A 25,343-nucleotide genomic window follows, 5' to 3' on the forward strand; every position below is an offset into this window, starting at 1 on the left:
GAAGCTCCAGTATGCAAATATTTATCAAGCCTGTGACAAAAGTCCACATGGAAAGAGAGACCTGTTACTGATGTATTATTGTTTGCTGATATATTATTGGTTAAAGCAAGTCACACAAACGAACTCAGATTCAAGTGGCAGGGGACTGCACAAGAACATTGAGAGATGTGACTGGGAAGTACAATCCATTGGAAGACATTACTGTAATTTTGGCAACAGTGTAAATTTCAAAGTTATTTGATGTAATATTCTCTGCCTAGAAACTATTTTTCTGATTGAATTGGTGATGGTATCTTTGCCTGAAACCATATGTAGAAATTTTACTCTCAATTCATAACTAATTAAGTGTTTTGCGCAAGAACATCATGATACCAAGAAGAAAAGAACGGCATAAAGTTGCATAGCTTTTCAACAGCCATTATGTAAAGTAAGTCTGTAATTAGATAAGCAATTACAGATACAAACTAACACTATGAATCAGAAATTCACAAACTCAAAATGGTCAAATAGTAGCAAGATATGAAAGTAGAGTTAACTGAATTGAGGATTGAGAATAAAAAGAATAGGGAATGTGCAAATTAAAACCATATAAGAAACCATTACATATTTCTTAGAATGGTTAAAATTAAAAAGAATGATAAAGCCAAGTGTTGGTGAGGAAGAAGAGGAACTGGAAATTCATACAATGCTGGTAGAAATGTAAAATGGAACAACCACTTTGAAAAACTTACATCCTTCCATGTAGTTCAGTCATTCTACTAGTAGGTATTTATCCAATAGAAAAGAAAGTACATGTCTATACAAAAACTTGAACATTATCTTCAAAGCAGCATTCTTTGTAAAAGCCAAAACCTAGAAACAACCATAATATCCACCAACAGGTGAATGGATAATCAAATTGTGGAATGCCATGCAATATACTAGTCAGCAATTAAAACAAATAAACTATTGATAAATGTAACATGAATAAATCTCAAAATAAATATGCTGCATAACAGAAGCCAGACAAAAGAAAATGCACACACTGTATGATTCCACTTAGAACAAGCTCTAGAAAAAGCAAACTGATCTATACTGATGGAAAGTAGATCAGTAGCTTTCAAGGAAAAGGAGCTGGGAGGGAAGAATTATAAAAGAATATGAAGAATCTTTTGGGAGGTAATATATTCATTATCTTTTTTGTGGTGACAGTTTCATAGGTATATACATATGCCAAACATAAAATTGTATACTTTAAGTATATATAGTTTATTGTATGTCAATGATACCTCAATAAAGGTGTTAAAAGTGCGCTCGTGTGCGCATATATACACACACAGTCTTTTCTGCGAAAATTTATGATTCTGAATAGGGAGTGATGTCAGTATATCAAAGAAGTTGTATAAATAAAATTAACAGCATTTTAATCTTTTGTGCTACAATATAACACCATCCGAAACAAAGTACACTAGTTCAATTGAATGCAGAAAGCCAAGAGGTGCCAAGTTCTTCATGGCTCGGGGTGATCATGTACTCAGATTACAATGTACGTATAGCTTGTTTCTACCTGGTCTTTGTCCATCTGTTCTTTTCTCCCTAACAAGTCCAAACTCTTCCATCCAACTCTTCCATTCCATCAAGGCACCTTCATCTTCTTTTTAAGGTAAAATTCTATACTTCCTAGTAATATTTTATTAGTATGAACATTTCTTTCTAAATGTTCTAATTATTAATCAGGATTATTGCTCTGATTAAAATGTTGCATAAATTTCCTCCATACCTGTTTTCACACTCTCAGTTTTAGTGTGAAATTTTGCAAAATGTAAGTGTGCTGCCCCTCCAAATACACTCCAAATTCTCTGCACCCTTCTCCTTGCCTTGGGAGACAGACCCATATAAATCGGGTTGCATCAGTGGGCTCCCTAGACATTCATAGCTCAGCCTTTGGTTTCTGCCTGGGTTCACCCCAAGGGAGCCATCTGGAGAAATGAGAGTAAGGTTGGAATGCCCCTGGTTGCTCCTACTATCCGAGTTTTGCAGAGACTGAATCCCTCTACCCGAGGTCATAGTTCCTTTCAGGTAACCCTCTTGATATGGCTCTCTTTGCAGGTTCTGCTAATGGCTCTCTCCCCTTGCTTAGACATGGTAAAGGATCTCAGCTCTCACATATTTCACTTTATTTTAATTATCTTCGAATTACCCCCATTTAAGTATGTCATCTATTTCTAGCCAGAACCCTAACAGCACAGGTTTGCATGAATACATATGTGATATAACAGCAAGCAAGGTAGTTCTTTAAAATATTGAACCAACATTCCTTATGTTTGGTCACCGACATATAACCATTTTAATAGGCCATTTGATATCTGTACCAATTTCAGGATCACAAGGAAATATACAATGTCTATAAATATGATCTAACAGCACACCACTAAGGAGTGTCAATAGTTCAGACACTACATTTTTAAATAAATACATAAGTTAAAATTTTACGTGATATGTGTATCAGTTTACAGATTTGTCCAGCATGTTTTTTAACTGCATAGGTATGAGTCAAGTGTATAATATCCTGGCTCTCTACCTCATCCCTACAGGAAAACTGAAAATTTGCTGTAAGTAAGTGAACTTGGTAAATGTTCCATAATTAACATTCATACTAGTGACCGTTGTTTATTAAAGGCAGTGTTAACATTTCAAGATGTATAAAGTATATCCCTGAGCCACATGAGAAAAAGTAGTTAACAAGTAATAATAAAGCCATCTTATTTCCTTAAGAGTTCATTACATCCATAAGCAGATAAACGGGGCATGCTCTAGCATTCTCTGAGGCTTCTGGTGGTTCTAAGATGATACTAAAGTCAAAAGGCCTGTGAATCAGCCACAGTATTAGATACCCTAGTATGCTGATCCACCTCATTAAAAACCTCTACGTTAATGTGGCAGCTCTCAGCATAAATGCTATAACAAAGATGTAAAAGCCCATTCTTTGGAAGCAGTAAAAAGAGTCGCAGAGGGCAAGAAGAAACTGCAGAACACACACAGGAGTGAAAAATACCAGCCAAATAGGCTAGTGAAAGACTTGGTGCTTGACGGAAGGCCAAGGAATGGCAGGAAAAGCCCATGTGCTGGAGCACCAAAGACTGGAAGAATGGCGCACATATCTTTTTGTGTCTGCATAAGTGATACCAGCCCAAACTGTGACTCCATCAGACCTCAAAAACACAACAGGATGAAAACTGGTCAGAACTGAAAGGACACCTTGGCATTCAATGACAAAAAGACACCTTGGCATTCAATGACAAAAAGAAACATCCCATGCCTATTATCCCAAACAATCTCTCTTCTGGTTCTATTTAATATAACCTTTATTTACTTTAGATACAAGTTGAAATAAAGTCTCTTCAGCAACTCTTAAGGACTGCGAAACTGTGATTAACCTCCACCTAAATAACTACTGCTTTAAGGCAGTGGCTACCAAACACCAGTCCCATGGAATTCTCCTGGCTCAAGATGATCTTTTTGGCAGTTTGTAACAAAACTGCAAAAATATTAATACTGTGAACTAACTGTATTATATTTAATGAACAGTCCTTAATTTTGAAATTAAGTCTTTACTCCTCTATTTGGCTATTAAAATTATTTTGCTTTCTCAAGATAAATTTAGAATAATAACAGTCATTTTATATCTTTTGTTGTCGAATTTTTAATTTTTCTGATTATTAAAATCCGGTCTTGGAAATACAGCCACAATGTGTGTATTTAATAAAAGATAAGAGATTCTTAACCAATTGAAATAAAGTAATTTTCTCGCTCATAACATTTTCCCATCACTAAATGGATATATAATGGGAATCTCTGGATAAGACTTCCTTTATCTGTATCACATGGCACTTAAATTACATGATCTTCAAGGTTCTTTCTACTTCCAATAGTCTATGATTCTATGTAAACATCACATCTCCAATCTACTTATTGTGTATAACATGATAATAGGGTATTAGATTAAACATTCTTCAAGATCTGTAGTCAGCTGTTGAATAATATTATTCTTTTGCAATTATTCATAATACCCAACAAGATCCTAACCATAAACAGCTACATTCCTGGAACTGTTTAGTATACAATATACAATAAACTTTAGTTTCCTAAGAGAGTGAATATCCCTTAGTATACTGTCCATACTTCCCCTTCCTCCCTCAAATTATTACACAAGGCACTGACTTAATCCCTGGATCAGTAGCACAATAAACATTATCTCCCTCCAAGACCTTAAATAGCTTATCTGGAATGATTATGGAATAGTCTCCCTCTCTTTCCCTCTCTCTCTCACACACTCAAAAGAATGAAAGAAAACATTACCAGAATACCAAAATAAGTGGTATTTTAATGACTGTCATGAATGCGATAAGAGCCAGTATTTAAAATTGTGGGCTAAGGAGTAATGTGTTTATATTTAAAGGATAAAATATGAGGAAAAACTGGGATTGTTTCCACAACAATTCCCCCTTCTTTGAAAAGGCACTATAAACTTATAAAAATGAAAAAGTTATACATTGAAAAAATTTTATTGACTTTTCCCAAGAATAATTTAACAAGCAATATTAATTGTGAATACAAGAACATAAACAATAGTGTTCATTTAAACATTTGCCAAGGAAATGGATGGCAAAAGACATGCCTTGTACCTTTCTAAAGGGAGAAGGAGGTCCTAAAATTTTGTGCTCCACTAGCTTTGAAGAAGATGTCAACAGCCAGGTTCAGTATATACAGTTCTTCAGATTAAGAGATTTTTCTCAAGACTGGTAAGTGAAGTAAAAGGCTGAGTTCACAAGTAACTGTGATTGAACATCAGTTTCCTCACATATAAAATGAGGATAATACAATTTCCTTCACAGGCTTGTTGTAAGATTAAATGATGTTACATAACAGAAAATATTTAACAGACCTGATACATAGCAGACATTGAACAATTTGCCTTTCAGTCCCTGATGTTATATTACCATAGTCAACAAGCACATGCCTCATTAAAAAATTCGAGTTATAGCTTTTTTTTTAATCCCAAATTTTAGGAAACAGATTCTAAAAGAATTCACCTATAACTAGATTTCTATTACTATATTCAACTTTGGAGTTACTAAAAAGTGTCTAGTGTATTCAACCTTACCATCTGCTAACCTACTGCAAACACTTACGAAAACACTTAAAATATATACCTACAAAATTGCTTGCTCAGATTAGAGAGAAAATTCTACTCACCAACAACTGTAATGTGACACTTGTAAGAAACAGAACACTATCCTATATGAAAATGTCCTTCTTGAGAATGTAAACATTCTCACAAAGATGCTACATAATCAGTTGAGTACTTTCCACCAGTCTCTTGCGTTAGAAAGAAAAGTATAAAACGAGAGAAAAAGGAGAGCATAAAGGGAATAGAGAGCTTACATACAGTAATGACAGGATACCTTATCCTAGAACTTATACTGTATGAAATGGCTGATGAACTTAATTCAGAAGTTTCTTTGCATTTATTTATCAATAATCATTATTAAAACAACCCAGCAAGTGATACAGACATATATGTAGTAGTCTCTTGCCAGAATCATTCCCCTACGATGACATAAATTAAAGGAGCAAAAAAGGGGAGGAAGAAAACAAATACTGAATATAGATTTTTTTCAAATAGGGAATTTTAATCAGGTCTATATTCATTGCCCCTGTGGAGGGAACTTTGTGTGTCACCTTGGCTAGGCCACAATAACCAGATTTGGGCAAATATTATTCTGGATGTTTCTATGAAGGTATTTTTTAGATAAGATTAACATTTAAAACTAGAGTAAAGCAGATTACATTCCATAATGTGAGTGGGACTCATCCAATCAGCTGAAAGCTTCAATAGAAAAAGAAAGAAAAAGAAAAAGACCTTCAAAGAGGAGGGATTCTATCCCCAGACTGGAATTGCAACTCTTCCCCAGTCTCCAGATTTCGGGTTTGCCAGCCTTCACAATTATGTGAGTTAATTTCTTAAAATCTCTCTCTCACTTTCACTCTCTCTCCCAACACACATGCATGCGAACGCACACACGCACGCACACACGCACCATCCTACTTGTTCTGTTTCTCTGGAGAACCCTAATAGAACCCACACACCATAAAATTCATCCCTCAATAAATGATCTCATCACCAACTATATATAATCACCTCTCTCCCTCCCACAGATTCCCACTGATATTACTCAAAGTTTACCAGTTTCTCAAACATAAACACTTCTCGGATTGTTGTAAGCCCTTGCTTGCGTTCCAAAGAACTGAAATGGTTGTTTTTGCCTGTTTTGCAGATGACCTTAGTTCTAAGTCACGAACCCTTCATCCTCCTTAAGTGTATTTACACCAGTTTCTGTTCCACTGCTATAGCTTTATAACCTACTTTGGAAGTCCTTACTCTTCTCCACGTACTGCGAAAGTCCATTCCTTTAGGTCCAGTATATCCTGCACCTTCTTCATGAGGCCTTATCTCCTTACTCCATGTGCAAAGATCTCTACCTTCTCTGAATTCCTGTTACACATCATTATCTCATAATTATTTTCTGTATACTATACTTTTTCCCCAGCCACTTCCTTAAATCTTTGGGACAAGGAATTGGGTTTTCATGCTTTTGTATCCTTATCCATACCTGACATAGTGCTGACTACATAGTAAATTTCTACCTACTTCAACCCCAGATTTTACACTTGTAACACATGTAGTCAAACCATTTCCCTAGGAAGCCACAATCAAGACTCCAAGATCTAATCATGTTATACCATTAACATATTCTTCCCTTCTCTACTACATTCAAGATCTAAAGGGCATGCTTATGGGCTGAGAGCATGTATCAATGACTACTAGTTAATTGCCAAGCCTAATATCCATTTAGATCATCTTCCTTACTAACAAAACCATAATAATTTCCCAGCTTTCCTTGCAGGTAGGTGAGTTCAAGTTGAGGAGATGCACTAACTGAAAAGACGGTAGCCATTTTAAGCTCATTAAGAAAAGAGGTCATCAAAGTTTCCCCTCTGGAATAACAATATACGTTTTTAATAGTGGTCCAAAGAATTTTTAAAATTTCCTTACCCAGATGATCCAGTGCTCTTACAAACACCAAGCAGGGGTCTTTTTTCAGCAAAGTTGTCACTCTTCTGAGCACCTAAGGAACATAAAATAAAATTTAAAACAAAACTTTTAAACCAGCACTTAATATATCTATTTTTTTTTAATTAGCATCAGCTTCAATCCTATACACATTCCCATAAGATCAAAAAACCACCCCAAACTACACCAGTTAATTACCTGGGACTAGAATAATCTTGATGTCAAAACTAAATAAAAGTAGATCAGGACAGGAAAATTACAAATTATAGGTCATTCTCAAATGACATAAATGTAAATATTTTTTAAATATTAGTAAAATGAATAGCAATGTATTAGAAAAAAAATCTTATAACCAAGTTAGATTTCCCAACAGTAATGATTTTACATTACAAAACCTAGCAATATAATTAATCATATTAACATTTCAGCAGATACAGAAAAACATTCAATTAAATTACATACTTAGTTATAAAAACAAAATAAAACAATAAAAATGAGATTTTTCATCCCAGTAGTGAATAACTCCAAAAGACCCACAAAAAGTATCATTGGTAATGCTTCAAAGCATTCCCATTAAAGTCAGTAAAAATTAATAGTTACAAAACAGTCACAGGGATGTAGGCTAGAGCATAGGGAATATAGACAGTATTATTGAAATGGCTATGTGTAGTGCCAGATGAGTGCTAGAGTAATGGAAGGGGGGAAATCACTCCATAAAGTATGTAAATGTCTAACCATTGTAATATATACTTGAAACTAATATAATAAAAAAAATTTTTCCAAAGAAAAAAAAATTAGTCACACCACAATGTAACTGCTCCCATTCAACCCTATACTGGAAGTCTCAGTCAAGATAATAATAAATTAAATTCAACACTACTACTATATATGAAACCAATATAATAGCAGCAACAAGCAGAAAAATAAAGTCAGGAAATGCAAATGGCTCTGAATCACTAAAAAGGATGCTCAATCTCACACGAGAGAAATTTCACTTAAAACCATATTGAAAAACTAGATTGAAACTTGCTAATATAGAAGTGATAATGGTATCATGGTTATATTTTTAACATCCCTTATCCTTTAGCAATAAATAATAAATTAACCAATAAACTAGTATGATATCTGGGATGTGGTTCAAAATATTCTGGAGGGAGGGAAATAGATCCTAATGAAACAAGACTAGCTATAAAATGATGAGTAATGGGTTCTTAGAGATCATTACACTATTTTTACTATTTTAGAATAAGTTAGAAATTTTCCACTAAAATGTTTTACCTATATTGACATCTATTGACTTTTATCTAAAAGCTTCTCAAAAATTCTAAAACTTTTGTAAAATTCTCTGGTCATATCATTCAAAATTATATTACATTCATAATTTTACATTATTTATATTATACCCTTTAATAGAGAAATATCACTAAGATTTCATCCTACATATACATACACTCAGCCATGAGGAAAATAACTTGTTTACATAATTATTTATTTTAGCATTGTATATAACAACAAAAGAATAATAAAATTCAAGTATGTAGTATAGTATTTCCTACAGCTATAAAAGAATGAAGACATGCTCTATGAAGACCCAAAATATGAAATGGGAAAAGAAGTTATACAATAAGAAAAATACAGAATATCTCACCTGTGTATAACAAGGAGACTTATTTTCATATACACATACTCATATAATGTAAGGACACATAAAAAATCTTGACTAATTGTGAGAGGAAGAATGGAAAATAGGGAACAAAAATGGGAAGAAAGTTTTTATTGTATATATGTTTTATACTTTTTAGTTTTCAAACCATATGAATACCTTAATCCCCCTCTAAAATTTTAATGGTCTGTTTTTAAATAAGGAGGCAAATGTCAGAAGAGACAAGTGGTTATTTCAATTTCTGAATTAAGCTGGTAGATCGAAAACGTGCAATTTATTTTCTCCTTTCTGAAAATTCCATTAAGAGTATACTAAATCAAATAGGTTTAAAAAACATGTAATAAGGCCAATAAATTTTGGAAATAATTAGTGATGACTAACTTAGCAGCCCCTAATAAAAGTCCAAGCCAGTCCTGGGGAAAAATAAAACCTGAGACTCAAACTGCTTGATGCCTGATAATACCAGGAACACCTGAGATTTATCCTTGTAAAGTTAGGAGCTTATAAAGGAGCTTGTAAGTCTTCTCTGGAATATTTAACAAGTCAATCCATAAAGAAAGACTAAAAGACACTGTCAATCATAAGGCTCTAACAAACAGCACAACCAAAGCACCAAATAATAAAGTAAAAAGTTGACAAACATACACAGAACTTTCAATCGGCCATTTAGTCTGCCACCTACAAATAAATATACGCAGACAATCAAGGATTAACAATCATCTGCAAAACTGGCTAACTCTATTCAGAAAGAAAAACCTCAAAAAAAAATTTTAACACTATCATTTGTAATTTCCAAGATATAAGAGAAGATATTTCAGGAATAGAAGAACATAAGAATGCAATAAAAAAGGGACCCTTAGAGAATAAAAGAGAGCTCTTAAAAATTAAAAAACTGCATTATATTTAGTAAGGTAGATTATATTAAATAAACTTAACTGGAAGTAAAATTGAGAAAATTTCCCAGTGGAACAAAAGTCCAAAAAGAGGAAAACAGCATTCACACACACACATACACACACACGTAATGTTAAAGGAACCTTCTTGGAAGGTCCAATACATAGATCAAAGGTCCAATACATAGATATGAGTTCTAAAAAGAGACGACAGAGAAAAGAGATAGGAGGAATCATCCATGAAATATTTCGAAAAATTTTCCCAGAACAAAGGAATATGAGTTTATAAGCCCCTTGAGAGTCTAGCACAATGGATTCAATAGACCACCCCAATGTATATCATTTCAGGACAGTGGGAATAAGAAGCTTCTACAAGCCTCCACAGAGAAAAAAAATAGGTTGTTTATAGGATCAGGAATTCATAGTTTGCTCTAGGTATTACATAACTTTCACAAAAATGTACAGCTAACATTATACAAACTGTTCTTAAGATCAGGAACCAGGTAAGAATGTCTATTCTCACCACTGCCATTTAACAGAGGACTGAAAGTTCTAAGCAATAAGGCAAGAAAAAAAAGCATACAAATAATAAAGGAAGAAACAAAACTCCCTATTTGTAGATACCATGACTGATACTTAAAAATCCCAAGGAATCAACAACCACCAAAAAAAAAAAGCCACCTAGAGCAAATAAGTGAGTTAGTTTAGCAATGTCAAAGGAGACAAGATCAACGTACAAAAATAAATAGTATTTCTATAAACTAGCAATAAACATATGGAAACCAAAATTAAAAATACAGTATCTTTTGTAATCGCTCAAAAGAAAATTAAATACGCAGGTATAAATCTAACAAAACATGTACAGGGCTTGTATATTGAAAACTGCAAAATGTTGATAAAAGAAATGAAAGACAATCTAAATAAATGTAGATATATAATTGATATAAGACACATAGATCAAGGAAACAGAAAAGAACCCACTAATAGGCCCACACAAATATGGCCAACTAGTTTCTGATAGAGGTGTAAAAGCGATTCAATGGAGGAAGAGTGAGTCTTTTCAACGAATGGTCCTGGAGCAACTGAATATCCACAGAAAAAAAAGTAAATCTGGGCCTAAACCTCACACTTTATCCAAAATCAATTCAAAATGGATCATAGATTTAAATGTAGAAACTACATAACTTTTAGAAGAAAATCTGCAGGTCCTAAAGTTTGATGAAGAAGCCTCAGATATCACACCAAAAAGCATGATCGATAAGACCAAAAAAAAAAAAATTAACAAATGAGATTTAATTAAAATTAAAACAAGCTATACATTGGGAAAAAACACTTGCAAAACACATACCTGCAAAGGGCACATATCTGCAATATCTAAAATAAACTGAAAACTTAACACTAAAAAAATACCTAACCAATAAGAAGTTGGAGAAAGACAAGAGATATTTCACTGAAAATAAGATTTGGATGGCAAATATACAAATGAAAAGATTTTCAACATCACTAGCCATCAAGAAAATGTAAATTAATACCACAGTACGATGTCATTACACACATATTAGAATAGCTGAAACAAAAAACCATAACAATAGCAAATGCTAGCAAATTTGCAGGGAAACTAGATCTTTCATACATTCCTGGAAATGTAAAATAGTACAGCCCCTCTAGAAGAGTTTGGCAATTTCTTTAAAAAAAAAAAAAAAAAAGTACACTTACCATATATCCCAGAGATCACAGTACTGGGTATATATCCCAGAGAAAGTAAAATTTATGTCCACACAAAGTTGTACACAAATAATCACAGCTAGTTTATTTGTAACAGCCAAAAAGTGAAATTATCCCAGATATCTTTCAACAGATGAATGATATATATCCCCATACTATGTAATACTAATCAATATTCAAAAGGAACAAATCGTTGATACACTGAACAACTAAAAAACATTTTTTACGTGAGAAAGCCAATCTCAAAACTTCACATACTATGTAATTCCAGTTAACAATCTTGAAATGACAAAATTATTATAGAAATAGAGAACAGACTGACAGTTCCCAAAGGTTAGGGATGGAAGAAGAGACAGCATGAGGAAGATGATTGTAGTGATGGAATAGATTCATATCATGACTGAGGTAGTGGTTATACCAATCCACACATGTGATAAAATGGCATGGAACAATGTGCACACATTCCGCCACTGTTGCTTTCCTGGGTCTTATATTATTCTACACTTATATAAGATGTAATCATTGGGAAAAGTTGGGTAAAGGGTATACGGGACCACTCTGTAGTATTTTTGCAACTTCCTATAAAAATGTAATATTTCAGAAACAAGATTTTTAGAAAAGAAGATATAATAAAGAGGGAACTTCTTGCTAGGGCTGCTTTATTAAGGTTTTTTTATAATAAGTAATCTGAGTTTTGCTCTTTAAAAAGATACATATGTCAAAAGAATGAGAAAACAAGCTACAGACTGGGAGAATTATTTGCAAAAGTCAAATCCAATAAAGGACTGTTTTTATCCAAATGACACACAAAAAAACTCTTAAACTGAACAATAAGAAAATGAACAACCTGATTTTTAAAATGGGAAAAAGATCTGAACAGAAAGCTAACCAAAGATGATATACAGATGGCAAATAAGCATATGAAATGATGTTCCACATCAAATATCATCAAGGAAATTCAAATTGAAACAACAATAAGATAACACTACACGCCTATAGGAATGGTCAAAATCCAAAACAATGACAAAACCAAATGCTGACAAGAATTTGGAGCACCGGGAACTCTCATTCATTACTAGTAAGAATGCAAAATGGTACAGCATATTGGAAGAGTTTGTCAATTTCTTGTAAAACTAAACACTCTTACCATGATCCAGCAAACACGCCTTTTGTCATTTAGTCAAAGGAGTTGAAAACCTTTGTCCACACAAAAACCTGCACACAGATGTTTACAGCAGCTTTGTTCATAGTTGCCAAAACTTGGAAGCAATCAAACTGTCACTGGGTAAGTGAATGAATAAACTGTGGTACATCTAGATAATGGAATATTATTCAGGACTAAGAGTGAACACACAATGCAATATGCATATGACGTATTATTGATCTGTACATTTGAAACCTATATAATTTTATTAACAAATGTCACCTCAATAAATTTAATAAAAAATAAAATTAAATAAATAAATTGAGCTATCAAGCCATGAAATACCATGGGGAGATCTAAATGCATTGCTTAGTGAAAGAACCCAATATGAAAAATCTACCTACTGTATGACTTCAACTATATGATATTCTGGAAAACGCAAAACTGCGGAGACAGTAAAAAGATCAGTGGTTGTCAGGGGCCTGGTAGGGAGGAGGGATTGATAGGTAGAACACAAATGATGTTTCAGGCAGTGAAACTACTTTGTATGATACTACAATGGTGGGTATATGGCATTGTTCATTTAACAAAACCCATAGAATGCACAACACCAATAGGAAACTGTAATATAAAATATGGACTTTGGGTGATAATGATGTGTCAGTACTGGAACCAATGTGGAAGGATGTGAATAGTGGGAGATGTTGTGTGTACGTAGGGACAGTGGGATATATGGAAACCCTCTGTACAGTCCACTTAATTTTCCTGTATAACACTTCTCTTAAAATATTAATTTTAAAAAGATGTGCCAAGCTCTTAAACACCCATGTTTACTTCAGCATTATTCACAATAGCCAAAAAGGAACCTAAAGGTCCATTGTTGGATAAAGAAAAAGTGAAAATATGGTATATATACATGATGGAATATTATCCAGCCTTAAAAAAGAAGAAAATCCTGTCACATGTTACACATGGATGAATCTTGAGGACATTATGCTAAGTGAAATAAGAGAGTCACAAAAAAGACAAATAGTCCATTATTCCACTTATCTGAGACATCTAAAGTAGTCAAACTCAGAGAAACAGAGTAAAATGGAACCAGGAGGTGGGGATGAAAGGAGAAATGGAAAGCTGTTGTTCAATGAGTATAGAGTTTCAGTTTTTTTAAGCTGAAAAAGTTCTAGAGATCTGTGAATGTACTTACCACTACTGAACTGTACACTTAAAATTTTGTAAAGATGTAAAGATAGTAAAATTTATGTTATGTGATTTTTACTACAATTAAAAATTTTAGAAAAGGCACAAATAAGTTGTGTGGATGTATTTAGGTACATACATACATAGATATTTACTTACATTAAGCACTAAATGCATGAACACATAAAAATAAACACCAATTTCAAGATATAATTCTTAGGGGGTTTAGGATGAAGATAATATTTGGGATAGGTAGCCAGGGGACTTTAGTACTCTTTTAACAATGTTTCATTTCTTCACTGGATGGTAAAAAGCAACTGCAATGTTAATAATCTGTTTTAATGGATCCCTCCAAAAATAATGATTTAATACACAAAAGACAGGTTAATAGTTACACATTTAGACTGTGACAGGACATAATATAAGATTTTTAAATTGTGAATATCATAATTATACAAAGTAAGTTAGGATGAGTTCTACAATCCTTTGATAGACTACATTATCAACACCAGAATACACTGAAGATCAAAACAAAAAACATAATTAATGTTAATGAATAACATTCTTTACAAAAACTTAAAGTTCTTAGGAGCTATAACAATCAGTGATTACGTCTTTACAAATCATTAATTTACTATAGATTGTGTGCTGTTACCCCCACTAAACAAATAAATCAGATTTCACAATTAACAATATGACTTGAATGAAGCACATGTTAAAAATTAACTGATCCAAAGCCCACAATATTTATGTTCTAAATTAATTATAAGTAAACTTCACCTATACAAGCCTAATTCTTCATTCCTACCTATTTCACCTTCACCTTTAACAATAACTATTTTCTCCTGTTTCTTAGTGTCTACAAGGTCTTTATGGCTTGTACCTATATTAAACATACAATTTTGATATTTTGATGAATGACACATCATGGCCTTAAAATGCAAATAATACTGGCAAGAATGGTTTGATTGTTTAGCGTTTCTCAAACTTGAAGAACTCCACTGGTTTCAACTGACCTAATGGATTATACATTAGTACGGCTGACTTTGCTCCACAGAAGTTCAACCACCTGACACTAATAAAGATAAGGGCAATGGGGGTCAAATATATGGTGACAAAAGGAGATTTGACTTTGGGTGGTGAACACACAATGCAACATACAGATGATGTATTACTGAATTGTACACTTGAAACCTATATAATTTTATTAACCAATGTCACCTCGATAAATTTAAGAAGAAAGAGAGAAAGAGAGAGAGAAGAGAGAGAGAGAGAGAGAGAGAGAGAGAGAGAGAGAGAGAGAGAAAGAAGAAAGAAAGAAAGAAAAAAGAAAAGAAAGAAAGAAAAGAAAGAAAGAAAGAAAGAAAGAAAGAAAGAAAGAAAGAAAGAAAGAAAGAAAGAAAGAAAGAAAGAGAAAGAAAGAGAAAAGTATATTCTTCATGAAGTTCAGAGAAGGGAGCCAAGCAAAAAATTTAAACTGAAATGAAGCCCTAACTTGAGAACAATCTAACTCCTGGTGCACCTACTACTCCAGACACAGTAAAATCATGCAAGTAGAAAGAACCAGTCTACAATAAGCAAATAATAACAAAACCTCCAAATTTATTTGAGGCATGTTCTTCAGCAAAAAAAACAAAACAAAACAAAACACCTAACTCTGCTTTAAATAATTTCATTGTGGATAGTTTGAATAAATACAATTTTTTAAGTGTTAGCATAAAAATTCTACAATCTCATGAACACTGTAGCTATTAACCTGATTTTTCATGCAGTATAAATAGTAGCATGTACTCTCCACAATGCCTAATGGAGTCATCACCCTCCCATAATGTAATCCTCCAAATTGTAGAGGATTAACTTTTTATATATAAAATTGTGTTTATTTGCATGTACAATGGAGAGAATGACGTTACACACACCTGTTCTACAGCATTTAACAGAATGTAGCATGATGATTGAAATGAAAAGCGGCTAGCCAAATCCATCAAATATAAAAACTATTGCAATCCTGTTGCAAAGTCCTTTTGTTAAACTCCTTTTATTCTAAATCCTTTTAATTCTGTCCTATAACACTAAAACATTTATAAAAAGCTTAAAATCCTAATAAATCGCACAATTAAAGTAATGAAAATGGGCTTGTCCACCAAGTCACAACTCCTCTCCCCCTCAACAAAATTCAAGACAGTTTGCATGTCAGAAAATGTTAAATAATATGCCCCACCATACATACCATTGTAAACTCATTTAAACCAAAGAGTTTAAGCTCATAAATCAGCCTTAAAGATTTCAAGATATCAAATAGAAACCATTTCTGTGAAGATCCAAAACCAGATCCAGACGCAAATAAAATCCAATCAATATTGAAATATTCCAACTCTACTCTTTTGATGTTGAGGATGATGTCTTAAACATAAATATTTTACACAAAAGTATGCTAATAGTAATGAATTTTAACTAAGAAAGTCTTTTGCAGAAAGGTTCCATTGAACAACTTAATGCATTTTATCAGTTAGGCCATTTCCAAGTCTTGTATTTCATTTTTTATTTTATTGAAATAATTTTCTTTTAGAAAATATTCAATTAAGTTTGTCTATGTTCAATTTTCCTTACAGATTCTCTTAATGTAAGCCTCAAGTTGTAGTCATACATTGCATATCTAAATTGTAGCTGGAAAATATGATTCTATTATCAATTTATAGTCAATAAATTTTATTGTGTGTAATGTTAGATTCTGTTGGGATTATTTCTTACAAAATATTTCTATTTTTGTACAAAATTGTCTATTTTGTGTTATAAAATAATCTCCATTAAGAACTGGATAATCTTCATCTAAGTTTCATGCCTAAACAGAGGAATATGTGAAGAATTTTTTAAGACAGAGAAAACAGAGATGAAGTAGAAAATGAGATAAGGAGGAAAATAGATATACAGGCTTCAGGAACCATTAACCAAACACAGGAAAGAGAAACAGGACAGAAATTTATTGCCTTGAATAGTTTTACCTAAATATGATCACCAAAGATATCTTTGTCATTTGCCTCAAATATCCAAAAGATGTGTATATATTTTAGCCTCCAAAATGACTTCAAATAGTTTAAAATATTGAAGACAACAATCTTTCATTACTGCTAGCTTTATTATCTTCCTCCATAAGTTAAAATATTCAGTATGTGAAGTATTCCTTAACATTTAGTAGCATCACATTATTTCACTTTGATGATCAGTGCCATTTCACAGATTAGAATCATCAGACTTTAAAAAGCACAAAATTACAAACCACCCGACAGAGGAGTAAACTGATATTAAAAAAGGCTAAATAACTTGGCCAAGTTGTTGTGATACTAAATGCCACATGTAAGCCTGAAAGACAGCCCAGAATTCTTCCCTCTCTTACTTGTGCTCACTGAAAAAATGTACCATTAGAAAATTATGATAAAGTTCTCCACTTAAAAATTAAACAAAATTTATAAAGGCTAATGTATTTAATCCCTTAGTGCTTTAATTCTCTCATCTGTAAAGTAGGGATAAATACCAATACTTCACATAGGATTGTTGTGAGGATTAAAAAAGATAATAAATGTGATGGACTAAGCAAGGTGCTGCAACGTGCAAGAACTCAATAAACTTTATGCAGTTATTAGTATTGCTCACAACTCTAGTATGGTGAATCCATCCATCACCTTTCTGGTTAAAAAAAAATACTGTTCACATCCTTGACTCTTCTCTTGCTCTTTCTACCATGATGCCAGTATCTCTTTGACCTAACTCTCTCTACCTTGCTCACCCATACTGCAATATCTCAAACAAACTCCTGCCTCAGGAATGCTGCATTTTCTGCTTTCTGCTTGGAAATACCCAGTTATGCCCTACTTATCTACACAGTTCACTTGTATATTTTTTTTAGGTCATGCTAAAATATTTCCCAATCAGAAAGTTCATCCACCATCAAGTTCTAGCTCTTTTCCCTGATTTATTTTTCTTCAAAGCACTTAACAGAGCCTCATATTATACACATTCTATTGATTTCTCTGCCTCAGCACATTCAAATGGTGACTTAAATTCCATGACATAATTATATGAAAATGTTCACAATAGTTTTGTTCATAATATCTCAAAACCATATTCAATTCAAATTCCTTCAAAAGAAAAATAATTTACTATATTCAAAAAATGGAATATTATTCAATATTAGAAAAGAAAGATATACTGAAACACACATCATCAACAAAAAAAGTATATTGTGACAGAAGGAAATTTAACTTTGGGTGGTGAAAACACAATGCAATATACATATGGCATATTATATTGGTATGTTGAAACCAAAATAATTTAACAAATGTCACCCCAATAAATTTAATTTAAAAAATAAATAAAGTGAAGAAATCAGAACAGTAGATGCCTGTGGAGGAGATAAGGCTGACTGGGAAAGGACATGTGAGAATTTTCTGGGGTGATGAAAATGACCTCTATCTTTATAGAAGTATGATTACAGGAGTGTATGCATTTGTAAAAACTCAAACTGTAACATGTAAATCTCTGTATTTCTCTACTATAAATTACACCTGCATTAAAAATTTGAAGGAGATAAGATATTTAGTGGCAAAAGAAAGAAACTGTATGCATGGCACTGACAGTTGATTAGAGTGGTAAGACTAAAGATGGGCTTTTTTTTCTTTTTATCTAAAATGTGACCAAAATATTAATAATTAGTCTAAGAGAAGTTTATTATCCTTCTCTTTTTACCTTTCTGGGGGTTTGATGTTTTTCAAAATAAGAAGTTGGAATATATATGCATTAGAATAAAAAATAATCTGCTAAATTCAAAACATTAATTAGTTAAACTTTAGAAGTGATTGCCAATACTACAACACAAAGGCTTAACAAGTTTTACTTTGACCTTTTTAGAGAAAGTTTGCCTGAAAAACACAATAACCTCAGAATTAGCACCAGGGATAACTGATCTCTCTTTCATTTTAGTTGCTGGATTGCAAACCTATACACGACCATGCACAATCCCATACCAAAGTCAAGAAGTATTTGCAATTGTTCACGAGTCTTGCCCGTGAGTATATTGAAATTCTTACATATTTACAGTCATCTTACACGTGTATTTTATATTTCACATCTTAAATAAAACAAACATATATAGTTAAATACAGGTTTTTTTCAGATATTTGTCTTACAAAATGGGATCACTGTATACACGTTATTCTGCATTGTATTGTTCTCACTCAGTGCATCATGCACATCCCTCTGGGTCAACAAATATACATCTAGTGTCTTTTAATAGCTTCATAATATTTCATGCTGTGCCTTCAACCAAATTTATTTGAATATTCCTACTGATGTGCATCCAGACTCTCTGCTATAAACATTCCTCTAAATACATTCTTATAGATTGAAGCTTTTGTTCCTATGAAGCAGACTTCTGAACAAGAAACTAAGTCAGAGGACATGTGTGGGATTGCTAGATGTATTTAATTTAATAAATATTGTTTGCTCAATCACTCTCAAAAGAAGCTTTTAAAATTCACATTCCTCCCAAAATTTTGTAAGCACTCTCGCGAACACTATTATCACTCATTTAAAAAAAAATTTTTGGTAATTTTATTTGTGGACCCTCGCTTCCACTACATTCCTAGATTGTAAATGTTACAGTCTTTTAAATAGGATCCTCGATGAATGAATATTTGAATTTGGGCTTACTACATACATTGATTACATCACACCATATAGAATTCTGATTCTATTCCAGATATTTACATACTTTCCTGACACCAATTCTACAAGGGAGTAATGCTTTATATTATACTCCATATCTATGTTCATGTAGCCGCATTTCATCCATCCCCTCCATATCTGAGCAAATTTTACTTGGCCCAATTCTCATAACAATATAGCTGCCTGTAAATCAATCTAGAGAAGTCAAACATTATAAAATAAGAAGCATTAATTGACATTTACAGAGCCTTTCATCTCAAAACAGCTACTTGTACATGCTTCTCTAGTGCATATGGAACATTCTCAAGGAATGACCACATACTGGGACACAGAGATAGCCTCAACAAATATAAGAGAGTTGAAATCATACCAAACATATTCTCTGATTATAATGCTTTGAAGCTAGAGATCAACTGTAAAAAGAAAACAGGAAGAACCACAAATACACGGAGATTAAACAACATGCCACTGAAGAATAACTGGGTCAGAAAAAACTAAAAAGAGATCGAGAGATACATAGAAACAAATGATAATGATAGTACAACATATCAAAACATTTGGGACAGGACGAAAGCAGTCATAAGAGGAAAGTTCATATCACAACAAGCCTATCTCCAAAAACAAGAATGAGCCCAGATAATCAACCTAACGCTTCATCTTAAAAACTAGAAAAAGAACACATGAAGCCTAAAGTCAGCAGAAGGAAAGAAATCATTAAAATTAGAGCAGAATTAAATGAAATTGAAAACAAAACAAAACAAAACAAACAAAAAAATAATAGAAAAAATAAATAAAAGGTTAATAAAACTGACAAACCCTGGCTAGATGCACTAAAGAAAAAAGAGAAAGGACACAAATAAAATCAGGGATGAAAGAGAAATTACAACAGACGCCACAGAAATACAAAGGATCATACATGAATACTATGAAAAAGTATGTAACACCAAATTTAATTACTTAGAAGTAATGGACAGGTACTTAGAAAGATATAACCTTCCTAGACTGAATCAAGAAGAACTGGAAAATCTAAATAGACTAATTAGCAGTATGGAAATTGAAACAATCATCAAAAACCTTCCAAAAAGCAAAAGTCCAGGACCAGATGGCTTCGCCAGTGAATTCTACCAAACATTCAAATAAGATTTAATACTTATTCTCCTCAAACTCTTCCAAAAAATCAAAGAGCAGGCAATACTTCCGAACTCATTTTATGAGGCCAATATTTCCTTGATAACAAAACCTGGTAAAGACAACACAAAAAAAAGAAAACTACAGACCAATATCTCTCATAAATACAGATGCAAAACTCCTAAATAAGATACTAGCAAACCAAATACAGCAACATATTAAAAAGATTATACACCACAATCAAGTGGGCTTCATCACAGAGGCAGAAATGGTTCAACATATACAAATCAATTAATGTGATACAACACATAAACAAATTAAATAAGAATCATATGATCATATCAACAGATACAATAAAAGCCTTCGACGAGATATAGCATCCATTTATAATCAAAACACTTAAACCGGGGAGAGTGGGAGGGCTCCATAGTGTAGTGGTTAGCACATCTGCTGTACACGCAGAAGGTCCTGCGTTCGCACCCCAGGTGGAGCCACGGATCATGCCCCAGGTGCACCAGGCCCTGGGTGCACCAGGCCCCCGAGTGTGCTGGGGGTGCCAGGCCCCAGGTGCGTGCCGCCAGCGCGTGAGAAGAGACGGCCTGTTTTCAGAGATTCAGTTCTTAAGGGGAGATGGCAATATCCATAGGTCAGTGAAGGAAAGGGGTGGGGAGAATTAAAGAAGAGGAAAAAAAAAACTCAAACTGTCACTATTTGTGGATGACACGATTCTCTATATAAAAAACCCTAAAGACTCCACAAGAACTCTACTAGAAACAATAAGCAAATACAGTAAAGTGTCTGGATGCAAAAACAGTGTTCAAAAATCCATAGCATTCCTATACTCTAATAATGAACTGTTAGAAAAAGAAGTGGAAAAAGTAATTCCTTTTGCCATTGCAGCAAAAAGAATAAAATACCTAGGGATAAATCTAATGAAACATGTGAAGGACCTATATAATGAAAACTGTACGACCCTATTAAAAGAAATCGAAGATACAACAAAATGGAAAGATATTCCGTGTTCTTGGATTGGAAGAATCAACATAGTTAAAAGGACCTTATTACCTAAAGCATTATACAGATTTAATGTAATCCCCATCAAAATCTCATCGGCATTTTTTTAAAGAGAACAAAAAATCAGATTTGTATGGAACCACAAAGACCCTGAATCACCAAAGCCACCCTGAGAAAAAAGAATGACTCTGGAGGCATCACTCTGCACAACTTCAAATTATACTACAAAGCGACAATAATCAAAACGACATGGTTTTGACAGAAAAACAGACACACGGACCAGTGGAACAGAATTGAGAGTCAAGAAATAAGCCCATATTTATATGGGCAAATAATTTTTGACAAAAAAGCCAAAAACATATAGTGGAGAAAGGAAAGCCTCTTCAATAAATGGTGCTGGACAAACTGGAAAGCCACCTGCAAAAGAATGAAACTAGACTGCTGTCTATCACCACACACCAAAATTAACTCAAAATGGATTAAGAACCTGAATATAAGATCTGAAACAATAAAATGCATGAAGAAAACATAGGAACTAAACTCAAGGACCTTGGACTTAAAGAGGATTTTATGAATTTGACCTCAAAGGCAAGGGAAGGAAAAGCTAAAATAAATGAATGGGACTACATCAAACTAAAAGTTTCTGCTCAGCAAAAGAAATCATCAACAAGGTAAAGAGACAACCATCTGAATGAGAAAATATATTTGCAAGCAACGCCTCCGATAAGGGCCTAATATCTAAAATTACAAAGAACTCATACGACTCAATAACAACAAAAAAACAAATGATCTAATCAAAAAAATGGGCAGAGGATGAAACAGACGCTTCTCCCAAGAAGACATACAAATGGCCAACAAACATGAAAAGATGCTCAACATTGCTAGTTATTAGGGAAATGCAAATCAAAACCACAATGAGAAACCAACTCATACTCGTTAGAATAGCTATGATCAACAGGACAAGTAATAACAAATGTTGGAAAGGATGCAGAGCAAAAGAAACCTTCATACACTATTGATAGGACTGCGAATTGGTACAGCCACTGTGGAAAATAGTATGAGGTTCCTCAAAAAACTAAGAATTGCTCTACCATATGATTCAGCAATCCCTCTACTAGGTATTTACCCCAAAGACTTGAAAATTCATATCCGAAAAGATATTTGCACACCGATCTTCATAGTAGCATTATTCATGGTGGCCAGGACATGGAAGCAATCAAAGTGTCCTACAATAGATGATTGGCTAAAGAACCTGTGGGACATATATACAATGTAATATTACCCAGCCATAAGAGTTGAAATACTGAGATTCAAGACAACATGGATGGACCTCAAGATGATCATGCTAAGCGAAATAAGCCAGACAGAAAAAGTTGAAAGCCACATCATATCCCTTATATGTGGGATATAAACCTAAAAGCAACAAATGAACAGGACAAACAAACAGAGACTCATGGACATGGACAATGGACTAGTGGTTACCAGAGGGGAGGATGGAAGGGAAGTGAGATAAAAGGGGTCAAATGTGTGGTGACATTAAAGAATTAAAAATAAAATGATAAAAAAAATAAAATACAATAAAATAAGCATTAAAAGCAGAATTAGTCTCAAACTATTACATGTGCCAATATCTCACAATTTACATTAATATGGAAAATTTAAACATATGAGGAAAAGAAAATACATTTAGTTTAGAACAAATACGCCCAGGTAAAGAGGAAGTTCATGATGAGAAATCTGTTTTCTGGCTATTATGAGAATAAAAGAAGCAAAATTGTATTACCAAAAGAAGCAAAGTTGTACTATCAAACATCCTAAGATGTTTAGGAATTATCAATATTTATGTACACAAATATGTAAATACATATGCATGCACTTAAGGCCTCAATATTTAATGAGCATAACATATTAAGCATTAATTTAGAAAGTCTGAAGATCATCTAACATGTTTTCTAGTCACAAAATTTGATTTAAATATAAGTAATATAATAAATAGAGCATGGGATTTGAAGTGAGACACATATGGACTTCAAAATTTTTTCTGCAACTATTTGGTTTATAACTTTAATTCTGACCATCAGTTGCCGCATCTGTAAACTAGATATTTTACCTAACTTACACATAGCAAGTGATTAATCAATGGTAGCTAGTATAATAAACTAAAATAAAATGAAGGAATTCTGGAGGAGAAATGATGTTAAAAAGTTGATGAAATAACACAAATCTTTAACCATAAACTAAATATAGCAGGCTATTATTAAGTAACATTTATGAGCCTCACACAGTGTTACAAGCTATTTGAAAGGACACAACAGATAAACAAAAATAGCATTAAGGTCATCCTTTCTCAGTAGGAATTTCTGGACTACTCAGAAAAATAGGACACATGAAATAAAAAGAAAAGTAAATGATAAGCATTAGGTTCACTTTTGAAGCACCCAAAAAGCTCATATAGATCATCTTTGCTTGGTCAGAAAGGTTTCATGGAGAATGTCACTTTGGAATTAGAGGCTCATGGAGAAGAAAAATTAAAACATGGAGACAAGAAAATGCAAATGAACTAATAGAAGATTGAAGTCCAGACGAAGTAGGTTTGGTCTAACTGGATAAGGGCTTATTCAATTGACTAATAGAAAATAAAGTTGATACGGTAGGACTGGATCAAATTTTGATCCTAAAATGAATCAGTTTGGGATTAAAGGTAATAGATAATAAGGCCTTATCAAGAGAATCACATCGTTCTTACATGATTTAGAAAAGCTCTCTAAGTGGTAGAATAATGTGGTTAGAACCAAGGTAGCATTAAAACAAATTAAAAACACTAAGAGTGTGTCAACCAAATGTATACTGCAAAAAATTATATTTAGAAAAAAATTATATTTAGATGTATATTCAATATATTCCTAGAAAAAAAACTACTTTGGACACAAGGAAATTTTACAATAAATATGTGTTAATATGTACAAACCCCACAGTTTATCTGCCCACACAACCATATGCGACTTATAGCATACACCAAAAACACATGCATAAAACACTCGGTTCTAGCCAAAAGAATGCTACTGTCAAATGCTAGGGTTGGACTTTCTCCATGATAGGTAATTTTATCCTCTTGTAAAAAGATGTACAACCTCTTATGCCACCCAGGGATCATACAGTAAACTTTGGGGGTTTGTCCAGTTCCTTTAAAGATTTACAGACTGCAGGAAAATAAATCTTGCTGAATAATACAATGTTCTTTCTACAAAGCAAACACCAATTTCCCATAACAAAATATGAGAAATAATAACCAAAATACAGAATATCAACATTAACACTGTGTAAATGGATCTCTACTACATTGTGGCAAAACAGTCCTGAGAAAATAATCCTATCATTTTGAAATAAAATAAATTAATTGGACTTCACTTATTTAAATTGATAAAAATATAAACCATAGATAAAAATGTGTGTATTTGCAAATCATACATCCAACAAAGGACTTTAATCCAGAATGTGTAAAGAACTCTCCAAATTTAACAGTAATTGGCAAAAGAACTCAAGAGACATATCACCGAAGAAAACAGAGGGACTTCAAATAAGCACATGAAAGATGTTCAACATCATTACATATTAGGAATCGTGAAAGTAGTGGCACTACAGAAAACCATGAGATCAAAATCTAATCTTGAAAAACTTAAAGGTATTAACTAAGAAAGACTGCAACAAGGAGAAAGAAAAAGAACATTCCAAAAGAGGTTGAGG

The 25,343-nt window shown here is 33.1% G+C and overlaps 1 protein-coding gene across 1 annotated transcript in view; it reads right to left on the reverse strand.

Annotated features, from left to right (window-relative positions):
• BCAS3 (BCAS3 microtubule associated cell migration factor) overlaps nucleotides 1-25,343 on the reverse strand; it is a 512,946-nt gene that overhangs the window by 432,163 nt on the left and 55,440 nt on the right. The window contains 1 exon segment of the mRNA XM_039885843.1: nucleotides 7,097-7,169. Coding sequence (XP_039741777.1) covers nucleotides 7,097-7,169 — 73 coding nt within the window.

Source organism: Pteropus medius, unplaced genomic scaffold, assembly GCF_902729225.1.
Source record: "Pteropus medius unplaced genomic scaffold, Ma_sr-lr_union100, whole genome shotgun sequence".
NCBI lineage: Eukaryota > Metazoa > Chordata > Mammalia > Chiroptera > Pteropodidae > Pteropus > Pteropus medius.